Consider the following 15,209-nt stretch of genomic DNA (forward strand, 5'->3'; position numbering starts at 1 on the left):
GTTTTGCTGATGTTGCTGAGGTGAAGGAAAAAACGACGGAGGCGCTGTCAAGCATCTCAAAAGATGAATTTAGACAATGTTTTGAAAAATGGAATAAAAGACTAGACAAGTGTATTAGTGTAAGTGGAGAGTACTTTGAAGGGGATTGAAGGTTTGTGCTTAAAATTTGAATAAATAAGTTTAAAAAAAAATTAGTTCGGTTTCTTTTGGGTACCCCCTCGTATATGTATCTGTCATATACACAGCTAAGACATAACTTCCAAAATCGGTACTGTTCCACTAAAATTAAGACATCTGGGATCCCTACAATACACATACATACCAAGCAGAAGATCCATGATGGCTGAAAAGCGGTCAAATGGGATAGTGAATAGAAACTTGTGCTGCTGAAACACCTTACACACGTCTTCCAAATTGCACTAGAACATAAAATAGCACTGTAAACGAAATAACACAACTATATACTGTACTGATATTTATACTATTAGGACAACATATATACCTGGAGCTTTTCACTTGTGTACTTAAGGCGGTTACCATGAGGCACTTTGCGGGACTCTTTCTTCGTCAATGATTCAAAGTTTCTGAGTTTAGGTACAGGAAGCTGAAGAAGAGGTATTACTGCAGATATATCAGCCAACTTCATTTTCTCAAGAATATTCAGCTTATATGACAGTGACCCTGAAAGACAGTGATACAAAAAAAAAATAGAATTACTGGGTTTTTAAACTTTGTCCATCATCTGGTATTCAGAAAACCACAGAACACAACATTTTGGAAACCAAGGCCAGTGACTGAGGTAGGCTCTTTCTAAGGAACCCAACATAGCAGGTGTCTCGCCCTCATCTGAGGACTGGAACAGATGCAGTTTCCAAAATGTTGCATTCTCTAGTTTTCAAAATACAGACAATGGGCAAAGTCCAAAGACCCAATAATCTTGAATGTTATACACCATTATGAGAACCCTATGGAAGGGCAGAATTTAGAATCTTAAAACTAACAGAATGGATAAAATTTGACTCTCTTTTCTGCTTTCCTTTTATCTTCTGTTTAATTTGGGATGAGGCATAGCTCAGTCAGTATACTGACTAGACTCGAGGCTGAATGGCTGGTGAACTGAGATTCAGTTTCCAGAAGGGGCAGAGAGGCCCACTGATCCTCCTACTTGGTGGATACCGGGGGCTCTTTCACTGGAGAAAAAGCACCTGGTACATGAAGCTGACCATTGACCTCCCTATAGTGCCAATGTTAAGAACGTGTGGATCTAGACCTCCACTTTCCCACATGCTTAAACAAGCATACAGGAAACTTTACTGTTAATTTGAAACGTTCTCTTCATTTGAACAGAATAAACATGAATGGTGAGACACTAGATGCATGACACCCAAGAAAAAAGCCCCATTATTCATTGGATAGGAAGCTGTGTGGGCCCCAGAGCCAGGCTGGATGCTGCAGAGCAGAAGAGAGGGGAGGATCTCTTGCCCATACCAGGTATTAGGTATCTGATTCTCCAGTCACCCAACCTGTAGCTTCAACTGACTGAGCTATGCTGGAGATCAGTATAAGAACCCTAAGTGTAGGCCATCCTCCACTTTTCCCATAGATTGTCCATGCCGGAAAAATGGTGATCTCCAGAAATACAATGAGATGGGTTGGACCAAATTTCTTTCCTGTGTTTTACTATGCTGTAAGAAGTGACAGCATTCACATCTCATAAAGAAAAAACTAAAACTATGTTGTCTATCTAAATTCCAAGTTAGGTTGGTGCCTTGTCATCACAGCACAGCGCGTCCTCAGGTTGCAGATGGAGCAAAGCTGCAAATATATTAAATAAGCAGTCACAGACAACCAGCAAGGGGTGTTCCTCCAGCTTGGGGGTTGGACATGCGGCTATAAACAAATCATCACCATAAATAATAAACATGTTATGAAAATGAACACAAAGCCTCGGACCTGGACGGATCCTCTGGATAAACGACCTAGGCTAAAGGAAATGGACATGAGATTCGTTACATGGAGCATCAAGAGTTTGTATAGGGCAGGTTCGCTCAGGGTAGTGGCAGAAAAAATCTCAAAATATAAGTTAGATTTAGCGGAAGTACAGAAGGTCAGATGGGATGGAGGTTCGATTGAACCAGCAGGCGAATATGCATTTTTCTATGGAAAGGGGCATGAAAATCGTGAATTAGGTATAGGTTTTTTTCGTACATAAGAGAATCGTATCAGCAGTTAAGAGGGTAGAGTTCACTAGTGATAGGATATCACATATAATACTAAAAGGTCACTGGTGTGATATCGTCATGAATGTTCATGCCCCAACAGAAGATAAAATTGATGATATAAAGGGCAGGTTCTACGAAGAACTGGAACATGTATTTGATAATCATTATCAGAGTACACATCAACAATGCAACAACATAAAGTACATCAAGAATATGTCACTCACTAAAAAATGTATTTTAATATTTTTTATGATGTTAAAATCATTAAAATGTCAATGGGACACTAAAACAATGTTTTATACATTAAAAGTGATTATCAAAATTTCTTGAATGTCTCTAGTTTTACATGTATTCTTCTGTTTTCTTTATGACATGTTTCAGCCTCACATGGGCCTTCATCAGGTGATTTTTCTTTTTGGGGAGACCACTGCACTGCACTTGTTCACTGTGCTCTTTCATGCACGTCAATGTTCAGTTCAATCTCACGACCAGTCATTGCACTCTTCTGCAGTTATGTATAGTTTTTATGTGTCATATTTTCTTGTGTGTGTGTCACTATTGCAGACATTCATTCATTCATTCATCTGTAATCTGTCAAGACAACAGGTCCACATTCTCTTCCAAAACAGTTCCTCCACTTGATGCGATCTGGAGTTTTCTCTTTCAAATGAGAATATCCCCTTCTGTCCCCAAGGTCATCCAGCATCTTCTTACATCTTCTTCCTCATCTTCTGGTCACTTCCATCCGCCCCTCTATCTTTCCTTCAGTAACTTCTTTTAGAAGTCAGTTACCGCGTAAGATATGACCAATCCAATTAGCCTTCCGTTTTCTTATTTCGTGTAGGATATTCCTCTTCTCACTGACTCTAAATAACACTTCTTCATTTCTCACATAATCAGTGCAACTGATCTTCTTCATCCTTCTACAACACCATATTTCGAAGCTTTCCAGGTGTTTCTGATCTACTGACCTAAGTGTCCAAGTTTCAGCCCCATACAGAGCTATGCTCCAAATGTAGCATTTCACTAGTTTCTTTCTCAAATTTAAGTCCAATTCGCTGGTAAAAAGATTCTTCTTCTTGCTAAATGCAGCTTTTGCCATGGCAATCCTGGATTTAATTTCACAAGTACACCTTCCATCATCTGTTAACAAGCTACCCAAATATTTAAAACATTTCACATTCTCCAGTTGTTTTTGGTCTATCTTTATTGTGACTGGGGTTGGTTGTCTCGAAATTTTCATTACTTTTGTTTTTTCCAAATTTATATCCATGCCACAGCACCTTCCAATTTCGATTAGTCTATCAATCATACCCTGTAGCACAGTTTCTTCCTTAGCCATTAACACAAGGTCATCTGCATATTTCACAGTTTCACAAGAAAATATTCAGGAACAACAGTAACAAATAAAAACTGATCCAGGAGGAAATTAAGAGGATATTAACTCGGGTAATGCTTGCTACCATTCAGTCCAGAACCTTTTGCCTTCTCCTCTTCTGTCCAAAAACATAAAAATTAGAATATACAAAACTATAATTTTGCCTGTGGTTCTGTATGGGTGTGAAACTTGATCTCTTACATTAAGGGAGAAACATAGACTGAGGGTTTTTGAGAACAGGGTGTTGAGGAGGATATTTTGACTTAAGAGAGATGAAGTGACAGGAGGCTGGAGAAAACTGCATAATGAGGAGCTTCATAACTTGTACTTTTCCTCAAGTATAATTAGAATGATCAAGTTGAGGATGAGGTGGGCAGGGCATGTAGCATGAATAGGGGAGTAGAGGAATGTATATAGGATATTGGTGGGAAAGCCAGAAGGAAAGAGACCACTGGGAAGACCAAGGCATAGGTGGGTGGACAATATTAAAATGGATCTTAGACAGATATGATGGGTTAGTATGAATTGATCTGGCTCAGGATAGGGACCAGTAAAGGGCTCCTGTGAACACGGTAACCCTTGGGTTCCATAAAATGCTGGGAAATTCTTGAGTAGCTGCAGAATTGGCAGCTCCTCAAGAAGGGTTTAGCTCCAACGTGACATAGGAGATCCATACTATAAGTTGCAACACAAATTTAATTTATGTTTGGATATACCCACTCAAAATGACTACTGTAGGGTATGGTTCACTTTTTACTTTCTCATACAGTACATGCAGTATGAGGGAGTACTGTGATGGTGGAAAACCAAGCATTTGCATATTTTTAGCCCATTAAATCTGATAAAGTGGTTTTTATAATGCCATGTGTGTATGTCTGCTGACATGGATGGACGTGCCCCTCAAGAGCAGTGCCGCAATGGCAGCAAAAATTTTATTCACACTCCGTATTTGAGAGTTTCTGCATCAGCAATTTTCTTGAAAAGATCTTTAACAATGTTTATTAAATTTGAGTAGTTTATGAAGACCATCTCCTTTGATAAAACTTTCTTGAGGAAAATACAGGTATGCACATTAGGGGTCCAGATGAGAACTGTTAGTTTTGAAACATGCTTTCCTGGTTGCATTCTTTTCATTGTTGTTCAGTATTAAGTCTTCTAAGCAACAATCAATTTCACTGCAAAGGTAACAGAGCCAATCACGTGTGGGAATCTCCACGCAATGTCTCATAGCATTCTTTCTTTGCTTTCTTATTCTTTTAAATATATGCCAAACTAAGAAATGTTACAAACAAGTATTATATCACTGAATTTTGCCAACAATGTCCATCTGTCAGCTTCCCAAAACTCTTTGCTGATATGTAAAAAAATGAATTCAAACCAGTTGTTCACCTGGTTTTTAAACTTTTATGGGTCTATGTTAATTAACTTTTGTGCATTCAAACATTCTTACCATTGAAAATGTGTAGTTCCAGAGCAGCACTGTTATGAAAACAAAAATTAACTGCAGCTGTGAGCACACATGCACATGCACACACACACACACACACACACACACACCTAGTATGTTATGCATTTAATAACCTGAAAATTACGTGTAATTTCCTTCTTGTAGGCATGCATATAAAGAACACTAAGCAGGCTGTTGTAGTGGTAATGATCTAAGATTCATATCCAGGGGGTGTTCAGTTCAAATAACAGCCAGGTCACTGCCTATCCTGACTGAGGTTTATCATAGTTTTCCTTGGTCCTTCTAGGCAAATGTCAGGATAGTAATTCATATTAGGTTATATCTGCTTGTTTCCAATTCCAAATTCTTTACCAATTCATAATTCACCAATTATCCTATCATTTACTGCCACACTGTCTCAAGGCACTGACAGTACTCTAAAACAGACAGACAGACAGACAGAGAGACAAAAAGCATGTTCAGACCAAGCAATCCTGGTGTTTGCCCAGGGGGACTGAGGAATACTTTGAAAACCCTCAGAACAGACAATCAGTGTCACCAGCCAAGATTTGAAGCAAGATCCTTCCAAATAAAAATCAGAAACATATCACCTGACCCAATTTGCTCATTTATTGCAAACACTACCTCATATCATCATAGTTTACCCACAGCTGCCCAGGGATTGTGGCTGTTGCTCAGAAAACTTTCAACATGCTTCAACTTGGTCATAAGAGGGAGCATCAGAGTTAGGCAACTCATTCATCTGCTGATAGCACTAATCAGTACTGACAGATAAGACCTAAAAGTTTGTGATGATGGTACATTAGTACAAATATTACGTTTTTGGACATTATCCATCATTCTCTCTTCATCTAAATGCCTTCCTGTTTATTTTTCAAAACAATATTTCAGGGACTGGATCCTGTCTCCGTCTTCAGATAAAACCTACTCAGTTGGGCCCAATTAATAGAGCTAGTCCCTAGCTTCCTGTCCTGTTCATTTTTCAAAACACAACAGAACGCTGTCTTTTGAAAAATAAACAGGACACTTTTTAGATAAAGAAGAGACGATGGGTAATGTCTGAAAACATATTATTTGTAGTATTGACAGACATTACTCCACACTGAGCTCAAGCTGACAGGAAGTGTTGAAACAATCACTGCTATGTCTAAAGACATCTTAATTTTGGGCACATTCACCTCTATGTAACTGCTGCCATGAAAGAAAATTATGTCGTGCAACACCTAGAACACATGGAAAGAAAACAAAACCTACGTGGAGACAAACCTATAGTTCTAAACAAACTGACAACACCCCTTGAGTGGTGGAATAGAATTTCACCAAAGTGATGACAATTTTAATGGATTTTATTTTATTTTATTAAGTGCACTACAGTGTGTGATTTTACCGCATATTAATGCAGTGTAGCAGTTTTGATATATTAAGACACCTGAAGATGGCCATCTAAGGCCAAAACACGTTATGTTAAAGGGTAAGTGTAAAAAAGTGGAACAACTGTTGCATTATTGATGGACTGTTATACATACACTTTTAACCTAAAACTTTTCTCTAACTTCCTACTAACTACTACCACACTTCAAGTTTCCATTGTGCAGCTGTAACCATACATATCAAGAGAAATGGTTCACACTCAATGATTTACCTGAATCATAGAATATATCTAAATAGTAATGACAACCAGACAGATATACTAACATACCAGATACATTTTTAAAGGTTCTGGTTACCTTACTCCTATTCAACTTCTAAAATTATTGAAGTGTTACAGTGTTACAATCTTAATCACCTGTTTTATACTTCAACAGCCATGGATTATGATACAAAACTTCTTCTGAAACGCCTTTCTCTTTAAAGAACTGAATGTTACACTGCATATTTTTCGAACTCACAAACTTAAGTTCCGGACACCTCTGTACCATTGATTCCACTTCTTTAACAGGGCACTCAAGCAATTCCATCAGCATAGAAACTGTTGCTTTCTTGTTATATTCTCTGTCTCGTTCATACAAATCATTAATTTCATACAAATCATCATCATTCACGCTTGTCAATTCTCTAATTAAGAGAGACTGGCTTGCAACACGAATACTAATGCGATTGCACAGCGGGATGCGACTTATTACATTAGTTTTTGAAATGCTGTTAGAAATTTGAATAACTCTGTTCACAAAGACAGGCACTGATCCCATTATTGATAACACATAACCTACAACATTGTTTATTATAGGTTTAACTGCACACCACGGATTTCCATTATTCAGATTCACAGGAAGGAACTCCTTGCACTGATTCTACGCGCATTCTGTCGCCAACTTTTGAGGAGCTAATGTTCCTTAAAATTAGCTGGAAAAGCGGTTATGTTTGTCTTCATGTTGTTCCGTTTGCTGCCAAGTTATAATCACATTTTACAAGTACAGCATAGCTCGAAAGGTCCATGTGACATTCACTAAGAACATTTTTCGATGCTTGCACATCAGTGTTTTTATATTTGTGGTGTGAATTCAAGACGTTTGGTGTATTTTGAATTTCCTTTGCTGAATGTTATGTATATGCACCTCGAAAATATCTACTTTAATCTACGTAGATGTTTTTGCCTTATATGCATGCAACACCTTCAAAATCCTTCAGAATATCGGGTATCCAGAATATGGCGACATGTTATGTTTATATAGCATGGATATCTGTGTTTGTGCAGCCTTGCAACATGCTAATTCTCCATCCAAGGAGTCCTGCCAACTGTGTAGGATTACGAAACCGAAAGAAGCGACCAGGGTACAACAAAGGGCCAAAAGCAATTGATGAATGAATGATTACTTAAAAAATTCATCTTCATTATTGGCAGATACGTTCAGATTACTGTGTATTAGTAATCACAATATGAACAAGCTCAGCAGAAATTGGTTTTCATTTGACCTGAAATATAAAAAGAAACAGATTTTTAGAATGGCTTTACCCTAAAATCATGCCACTGCAGGTGACTCCAAGGCGCTCCAAGGTTCACCTGTGCTGTAGTGCTGGCTCTGCCTCAATCTTTATGGTAGGAAAGTAAGATGAGCATCAATATTGAACTCATTTATCTTTGCGTTCAGCCCCTCTCGGACTAATGACAAGTTTATAGCATTGTTTTTTTTACAGTTACTGCCTTAGTTCTTTTGGAACATCCTCCCTGGCAAGACCCTAGCTCTGTCTGTTGTCATAAGGATTTGCATTTGTTGTTTTATACATGTTTGTATAGGATGTACAGTTTAACCACTGAACATATTTTATGAATGTTTTTATTGACGTGTGCTTTGAATTGGTTTGACATTAGAACACTGAAGGTGTTTCAGAACGGAGCGTTGAAGAAAATCTTTGGACTGAAAATGGATGAAATAATAGGAGGTTGGAGAAAACTGCATAATGAGTAGCTTTGTAACTTGTATGCTTTGTTAAATATAATTAGAATGTTCAAGTCAAGAACAATGGGACTGGCAGGATGTGTAGTATGCAGAGGGGATAAGAGGAATGCATGGAGTGTTTTGGTGGGAGAGCCAGAAGGAAAGGCCACTAGAGGACAGTCATAGGCAGAGGCTAATATCAAGAGAGATCAGAGAAATAGGATGGGGTGCTCTGGATCTCTCCAGTTGGCCAGTCCAGGACTACCTTTTACCTCCATATATTAGCACACCTACTCGTCAGATCTGAGGTCCTTCAAAATTAGTGAGGAAACTACTTTTTAAAAGTTACTTATGGACCATGTAATGACTGTTTACACAGTCACTAAATTAAAACAACAAAAGTTCAGTCTTCCTTTATGTCTAACTTTCATACTCGTAGGTTAAGTAAAACCTTTTCATAAAGTAACTATGAACTAAACTAGGGGAAATTCTTGGAATTAAAGGCTTTCCACAAACTCTAACAATAACAGAATATAAATAAAAACAGTTCTACAACTGGTAAAGGAAACTATATACAAATAATCAATGTGTAAGATATCAATGCCTTTGTCACCTACCTTTAATTAGACCAGTTTACTGAAGAACAGCAAGAAATAGCACAAGTTTTAAATAAAAATTTATTGATAATACTTTTGTCTACAGTTAACCAACTATTTTAATTGCTTCAGAATTATTTATAAGAGACATCTTGAACTATTACACCTTATCATAAAGGATTCTGAACCAGTTATCTAAAAATTCAGTGTATAACATGAAAGCATCCACAATTAATAAGGGAAAAGAACTAGTAAGAACAAAAACTGTGATATATATTACTATTATTATGGAACATCTTGGGAATGTTGGGTTCTGAATAGGCTCACAGAAGTTTGGATTCAGAAATGAGATTACAGAAGTAAAAGCCTATGTTAAGCAAACACTACTTCAAGAAATCATAAAAACAAATATTGATGAAATGTGACAAGTACTGTTTTCTGGGATTTAATGCTCTTTAGTACAATATATGCAAGTTTTTCATTTTTGAGGAATGTACTGTCTCCATCTTCAAGGTTGAAGAGTAAGACAATGAAGGAACCAGCAAGAAGAAAGAAGTAACTAGAGTGATTGCAGTGAAGCCTTAAAAAGTCCGACCAGTACTGCCCCTCCTTCACAGTAATGAATGTTGGACTCTATCCCAGTAAAAGCTTAACAGAATTAAACATGCAGAAATATGTTTCTTGAGACCAGCAGCATGTTACCATAGAACAGACAAGAAAACAAGCCCGAATACAAAGCAAGAAGCAAGCATATACAACTTTGAATTTACTGTGTTCTTGGACTCTCTCCACTGTCTGGTGTTCTCAAAACTGGAGAACGCAACATTTTGGAAACTGGATCTGTTTCCATCCTCAGACGAGGCAGGGAGACACCTACTGTGTTTGGTCCCTTAGAAAGAGCTAACCTCAATCACTGGAATCACTTCAAATAGAACCAGTATCTGAAACCTTTGTGTTCTCTGAATTTTAGAATACTGGACTATGGACAAAGCCATAACACCCAGTAATTATGAAATTGTATATACACTATTGTCAGGTCAATTTAGAATCTACATATACAACTTACCACAAAGGATAAAAGAACACATGAAAAAAAAANATTCTCAAAACTAGAGAACACAACATTTTGGAAACTGGATCTGTTTCCATCCTCAGACGAGGCAGGGAGACACCTACTGTGTTTGGTCCCTTAGAAAGAGCTAACCTCAATCACTGGAATCACTTCAAATAGAACCAGTATCTGAAACCTTTGTGTTCTCTGAATTTTAGAATACTGGACTATGGACAAAGCCATAACACCCAGTAATTATGAAATTGTATATACACTATTGTCAGGTCAATTTAGAATCTACATATACAACTTACCACAAAGGATAAAAGAACACATGAAAAAAAAATAACAGACTACAAAGAAGGAGAAAATCAAAGTGTAAAACAGACTGAAAGATCAAGTCACATATAAATAGGACAGGAGCAGGCCAAGAGGCACAAGCCTTGCAGATGATGATGATCATGACTGATCATGGTGATGATAAGTTTATTACTATATGATATTTCAAACGATTATGGTGAAACTGATTTCTAATTATGTTTCCCATCAGAATATTACACAATTTAAACTGATTTCAAGAATATGTGTTGTAATTCACTGCACTGTGATGATAAGCTATGCTATGATTACAACAGTGGACAACTCCACATAAAATATGAATTAGACCTGTTATATGTTGTATTTTCTTTATTGTGGTTATTTTATAATTCTGTTAGTGGCTAGACTGTATAGTAAACATATGGTAATAGAGGAATGATTAATTGGAAGGGATTTTGAAGGAAGCAGTTATGGCCTCACTGAGGCACTATCCTCACTATTCGCCTAGTAAACAAAAACCGTGAAAACCCTCAGTCATGGCAGCTGGTGTTCCAGCTGAGATTTTAATTTAGCACCTCCAGAATACAAATCTAGAGCACCATCAATACACCAAGGTGTTCGGTGTTATCTGCTAGCATATCTGGAGTTACAACGCCTATTACTGCATGCTACTTAGTAAAACTATAGTAGGCAAAAGGTAAAGTTTTCCTTGCACTTAACTAATTAAGCACTATGCCATGAAAGCGTATGGGGGAATGGATGTATAGAGCCACAGTTTCTTGACCTTGGCACTAGCTGGAGGTGACTGGTCAGCTTCATGCTCCTGCTACTTTACCCCCAGGGAAAGAGCCCCCAATACCCTTTTGATAGAAGGCTGGGTGGGCCCCAGAGCTTGTCTGGACAATATAAAGAGAAAATTCTGGCCCTACTGGGACTTTAACTCCAGCCCATAGACAGTCGCTATATTGACTACTCTGCCCTGGCTCAATAAAACTATAATAACAATTGAATAAAGACCTCTATGCCTAAGACAGAAAGTAGGAAACATTAAACATAAGTTATTTTGCATTCATGTGTCATCTCTTTAATATACAGGGTGTCCCAGGAGGAATGTGCCAGACTTCGGGAGAGTGTTCCTTATGTTAAAGTATGCCGATATAACCCAAAATACCTCTGTCCAAAGTTGAACGGTTACGGAGATAATGGCCAGAGAAGTGTGAAACTTTGACATGTGTTACACACTTGTTGATTACCAAATACATATTAAAACTGGCAGGAATATGTGGTTTCTGTAATGTTAATAATGTACGTAACATCAAACTAACTTGTGGGTGACATGAAGCCATTAAATTGAACTACAAAAATACTCGCACACCATGTCATAGTTGTCCTTAGGGTTCCAAGGACTATACATGACACATGAATGGCAAGCGCTGACGTAACATGGCTGACTGCGCATTCTGGTATAAGCCGACTACATAACTGTACTAAACATACAATCACAGAAAATCTCTTTTGGAATTTCGTTACCATTACGAGTATCTCATGTGGATTATTATGGGACCACGTATGCACATTTCGTAAATTATTTACACCGTCCTGGGTAAAAGACGCCTCATCACTGAATAAAATNGTTCAATAGCAGCATGTGCATTGCCACCGCAAAATCCACACACAAAATTCCACGCGTGAAAACATAAAAGGCATTTCAGCAACTCCGCACAATTAACCTACCACCCATTCAAAACGCGGCCGCAATGTATCCTGAAAGGAGCACATAAGCTTACGGCTAGTGTGAATCACCACAGTCAAGGACAAACATAGATAAGACTTGCCTGCTGACAGGTACAGGGTGTGGACCCGCCAGAAGACCACACTTTTCTGGGGCCATTATCTCCGTAACCGTTAAACTTTGGGCATAGGTGTTTTGGGTTACATCAGCATACTTTAACATAAGGAACATTCTCCCAAAGTCTGGGACACCCTGTATATCCTAGCTTACAGAGAGCAGTTCTTCACTGTAATTTCAACTTCCCAAATAGATACTGTACAAGATATTTATTATCATGAATCTGAAATTATTTTTAACAAATTAATGAGCAAATTTATGAAGGGCTTTGATACCAGATACTCAGATCAGGAAAAGAATGAGCATGGGCAGCGAGTTGAGATTGTTCTACCAACTGAACATGTCCCCTCTGCCAACATACTGTTGCATATGTGGATGGGGAGGTGGGTGCACTGTTGTAACTGTGTGATGGTCATGTGTATTCCATACTTAGGGAAGGCATTTCAAATATTCTTTGAAGCTGAACATGGCTCTCTCAGCATCCAGCCAACCAGTAGCACAGACTACACAAATTACTGCTTGGTCCTTTCCTGCCCCCCACCCCCACCCCCGAGTAGCTCAGAACAGTTATTGTTTTTGGTGAGGACTGGCAAACGAGGAACTGTTAGAATATGAATGTGTGATGGTAAGAGTACACAAGCAGTTTAACAGAAAAAGTGTAGTCAAGCATTGCAAGTGATTGAGGGGGGGCTACATCCTTGGAATACTTACGAGGGCTGCATGTTTCATCTGGTATTCATTATTTTCATAATAAAATACTGTTCTATGCAGCCATTCTGTTGTCATCTGTTAATTTAACCTTTATCCTACGGCCCTTTAAACTTAGGTTGTGGCAGCGGTACGGAATTCTTTAAAGGGCCGCTATTTGAGATTCGTTAAAATTGTAGTCANAATACAGAATACAGTGAGAGGAAAGAAAAGCAGAAAGGGGGGAGGGGGTAGGCGTTAGGCAGCCTAGTGAGAAGAGCCTGAGTTCATTATTTCCCTCACCTCAGTGCGGACATCTATATTCCGCTCAGGAACACAATCACTGTTTTCTTTCTGACCTTCAAAAGGTTGCTGTCAAAATGAGAAGGAAAGAAATGGAGTGTAGGTATCAGGGAGCAGAAAATTAGAACTCAGGTGCACTCCAAACAGCTCTGTGGTGATGGAAAGAAAATTTTGGTGGTAACTCTCTGAGTGGAATAGGCTTCATTTATTACTGCAGTACTTAACAGAAAACAAGAATTTCTTCTAAGCACTGTCTTTCCAAGTTTAGACAGTATCCATTACAAGCCTCTTGTTCATATTTCAAGATGCAGCATGCTGTATCATCATAACCTCCATTACACTTCACTTCCTGTCATCATCTGTTTGGTAAAGTAACAGAAGTGGCATCAACAGCACCATGTCTTTGAATATAACAGCCCCTATCGCTCAGTTTACGATATAAAGAAATGTATTTCCCTGCGGCTGTAGTACGAGGTACAATGAAATTCTCACAGAACGTTGTTCGACAGGTGGCTGCCTTGCTTAGGTTTCCATAACGCAAGTTACACAGGAATGTCAGGACAAAAGTGTAACAGTTGAAAGTCTCCTCATTGTACCTATAAAGTCAGAAAATGATAACTATACCAAACCTCCCATTTAACATTTCTCTGGGTAGCAGTGGCTTTGAATACTAACCTAACCAAAATCTTGACAGATGGGAATATAACTGTAAGATTACTGACTTTGGGTCACTGAGACTGAATGTTAAATGAGGGAAAACTTTAAATCAAAGAATATTATTTTGGGTTCTACTGTATGTAATAAACTAGAAAATGCTGTAAAATTGAGGCTATAACTCTTTAAGTAGCTCAAACAAAATGAAACTGTATCTTAAATTAATTAAATTAAGACAAATTCTTATTTTAGCTTCGTAAAAAACAGAGAATGTCAGTTTAGAATGAATCCATCTTCTCTTCTTGGAAAACAGAGCAGAATGGATAAATACTTTTCAGTTTCTTGACAACACATACATTATGAAGATGTAACTGCTGGTAAAAATGTTTAGTCATCCATGAGGAACAAACACTGACGACTTAACTATACCTGTGTGTAAACGGACCATTTAAAGGGGCATCAAAGCTTCTGAGAACCGCATTCAGAAATATTCTGCTGCAACTTACTAAACAACAGATGTACAAAGTTTATTCCTGGAAAATTCCTTTATAGCCCAATGTTTATGGTCTGTGGCTTGTCCAGTACTTCAGCACTTTCTCACACAATTCTAGTTGGCCTCAAATTTGACAAACTGTCAGATTTTGTGTGACATTAATTGTAAAACTATTGAGAAAAGTTTGACACAAGTACAAGTCTGACACAAGAGGCACCATGATCTCTTGGAAGAGGGATCAGCTTGAAAACTTACATATAAGCTCTTTAAATGATAACCTTACAGGATACAACAATTCTTTTTAAATAATTACAACTTGTGTCACTGATATTTGGTATGCTTCTTTCCTTTTTCCAATTTTGATTTTTCTTTAAAATACGTGGGGCAATCCAAGTCTCCGAAATTTGAATTTTGCCCGCGAATGGATATGAGTACATCAAAATACCGCTAGGTGTCTCCTCACACATCCTTCTTGAATCAGTGTGGCAAGTGGCATCGAGTTGAGTGGTTTGGTTTATTGTTGGTGTACATATTTCCATTGTTGTGTTTCTGTGAGTTTGCGGTTTTGCGATGGCTGACCTGAGAGAGCAGTGTGTCTGTATAAAGTTTTGTTTCAAACTTTGGAAAACCGCTGCAGAAAAGCACCAAATGTTGAAACAAGCTTTTGGTGAAAACAATTTAGGCCAGACACAAACTTACAACTGGTATAAGCGTTTTAAAAATGGCCGAACATTGACTGATGATGACGATCGTTCAGGACGGCCGTCAACGGACAAAACACCAGAAAATGTCGCGAAAGTTAGGGATCTGATT

The 15,209-nt window shown here is 38.1% G+C and overlaps 2 protein-coding genes across 7 annotated transcripts in view; both read right to left on the reverse strand.

Annotated features, from left to right (window-relative positions):
• LOC111868395 (transcription termination factor, mitochondrial) overlaps positions 1-8,037 on the reverse strand; it is a 12,485-nt gene extending 4,448 nt beyond the window's left edge. The window contains exons 1-3 of the mRNA XM_023858983.2: positions 6,855-8,037; positions 503-681; positions 323-419 (exon numbers count right to left, since the gene is read on the reverse strand). Of these exons, the coding sequence (XP_023714751.1) occupies positions 323-419; positions 503-681; positions 6,855-7,257 (679 nt within the window). The 5' untranslated portion in view covers positions 7,258-8,037. The remainder of the gene's footprint in view (positions 1-322; positions 420-502; positions 682-6,854) is intronic.
• A 5,119-nt stretch (positions 8,038-13,156) lies between these two features.
• The window catches only part of LOC111868397 (MKRN2 opposite strand protein), a 70,172-nt gene continuing 68,119 nt past the window's right edge, over positions 13,157-15,209 (reverse strand). For all 6 annotated transcript variants that reach the window (XM_023858990.2, XM_023858989.2, XM_023858986.2 and 3 more), the window contains one exon: positions 13,157-13,845. In XM_023858990.2, coding sequence (XP_023714758.1) covers positions 13,605-13,845 — 241 coding nt within the window. In that variant the 3' untranslated portion in view covers positions 13,157-13,604. The remainder of the gene's footprint in view (positions 13,846-15,209) is intronic.

Source organism: Cryptotermes secundus, unplaced genomic scaffold, assembly GCF_002891405.2.
Source record: "Cryptotermes secundus unplaced genomic scaffold, Csec_1.0 scaffold58, whole genome shotgun sequence".
Taxonomy (NCBI): domain Eukaryota; kingdom Metazoa; phylum Arthropoda; class Insecta; order Blattodea; family Kalotermitidae; genus Cryptotermes; species Cryptotermes secundus.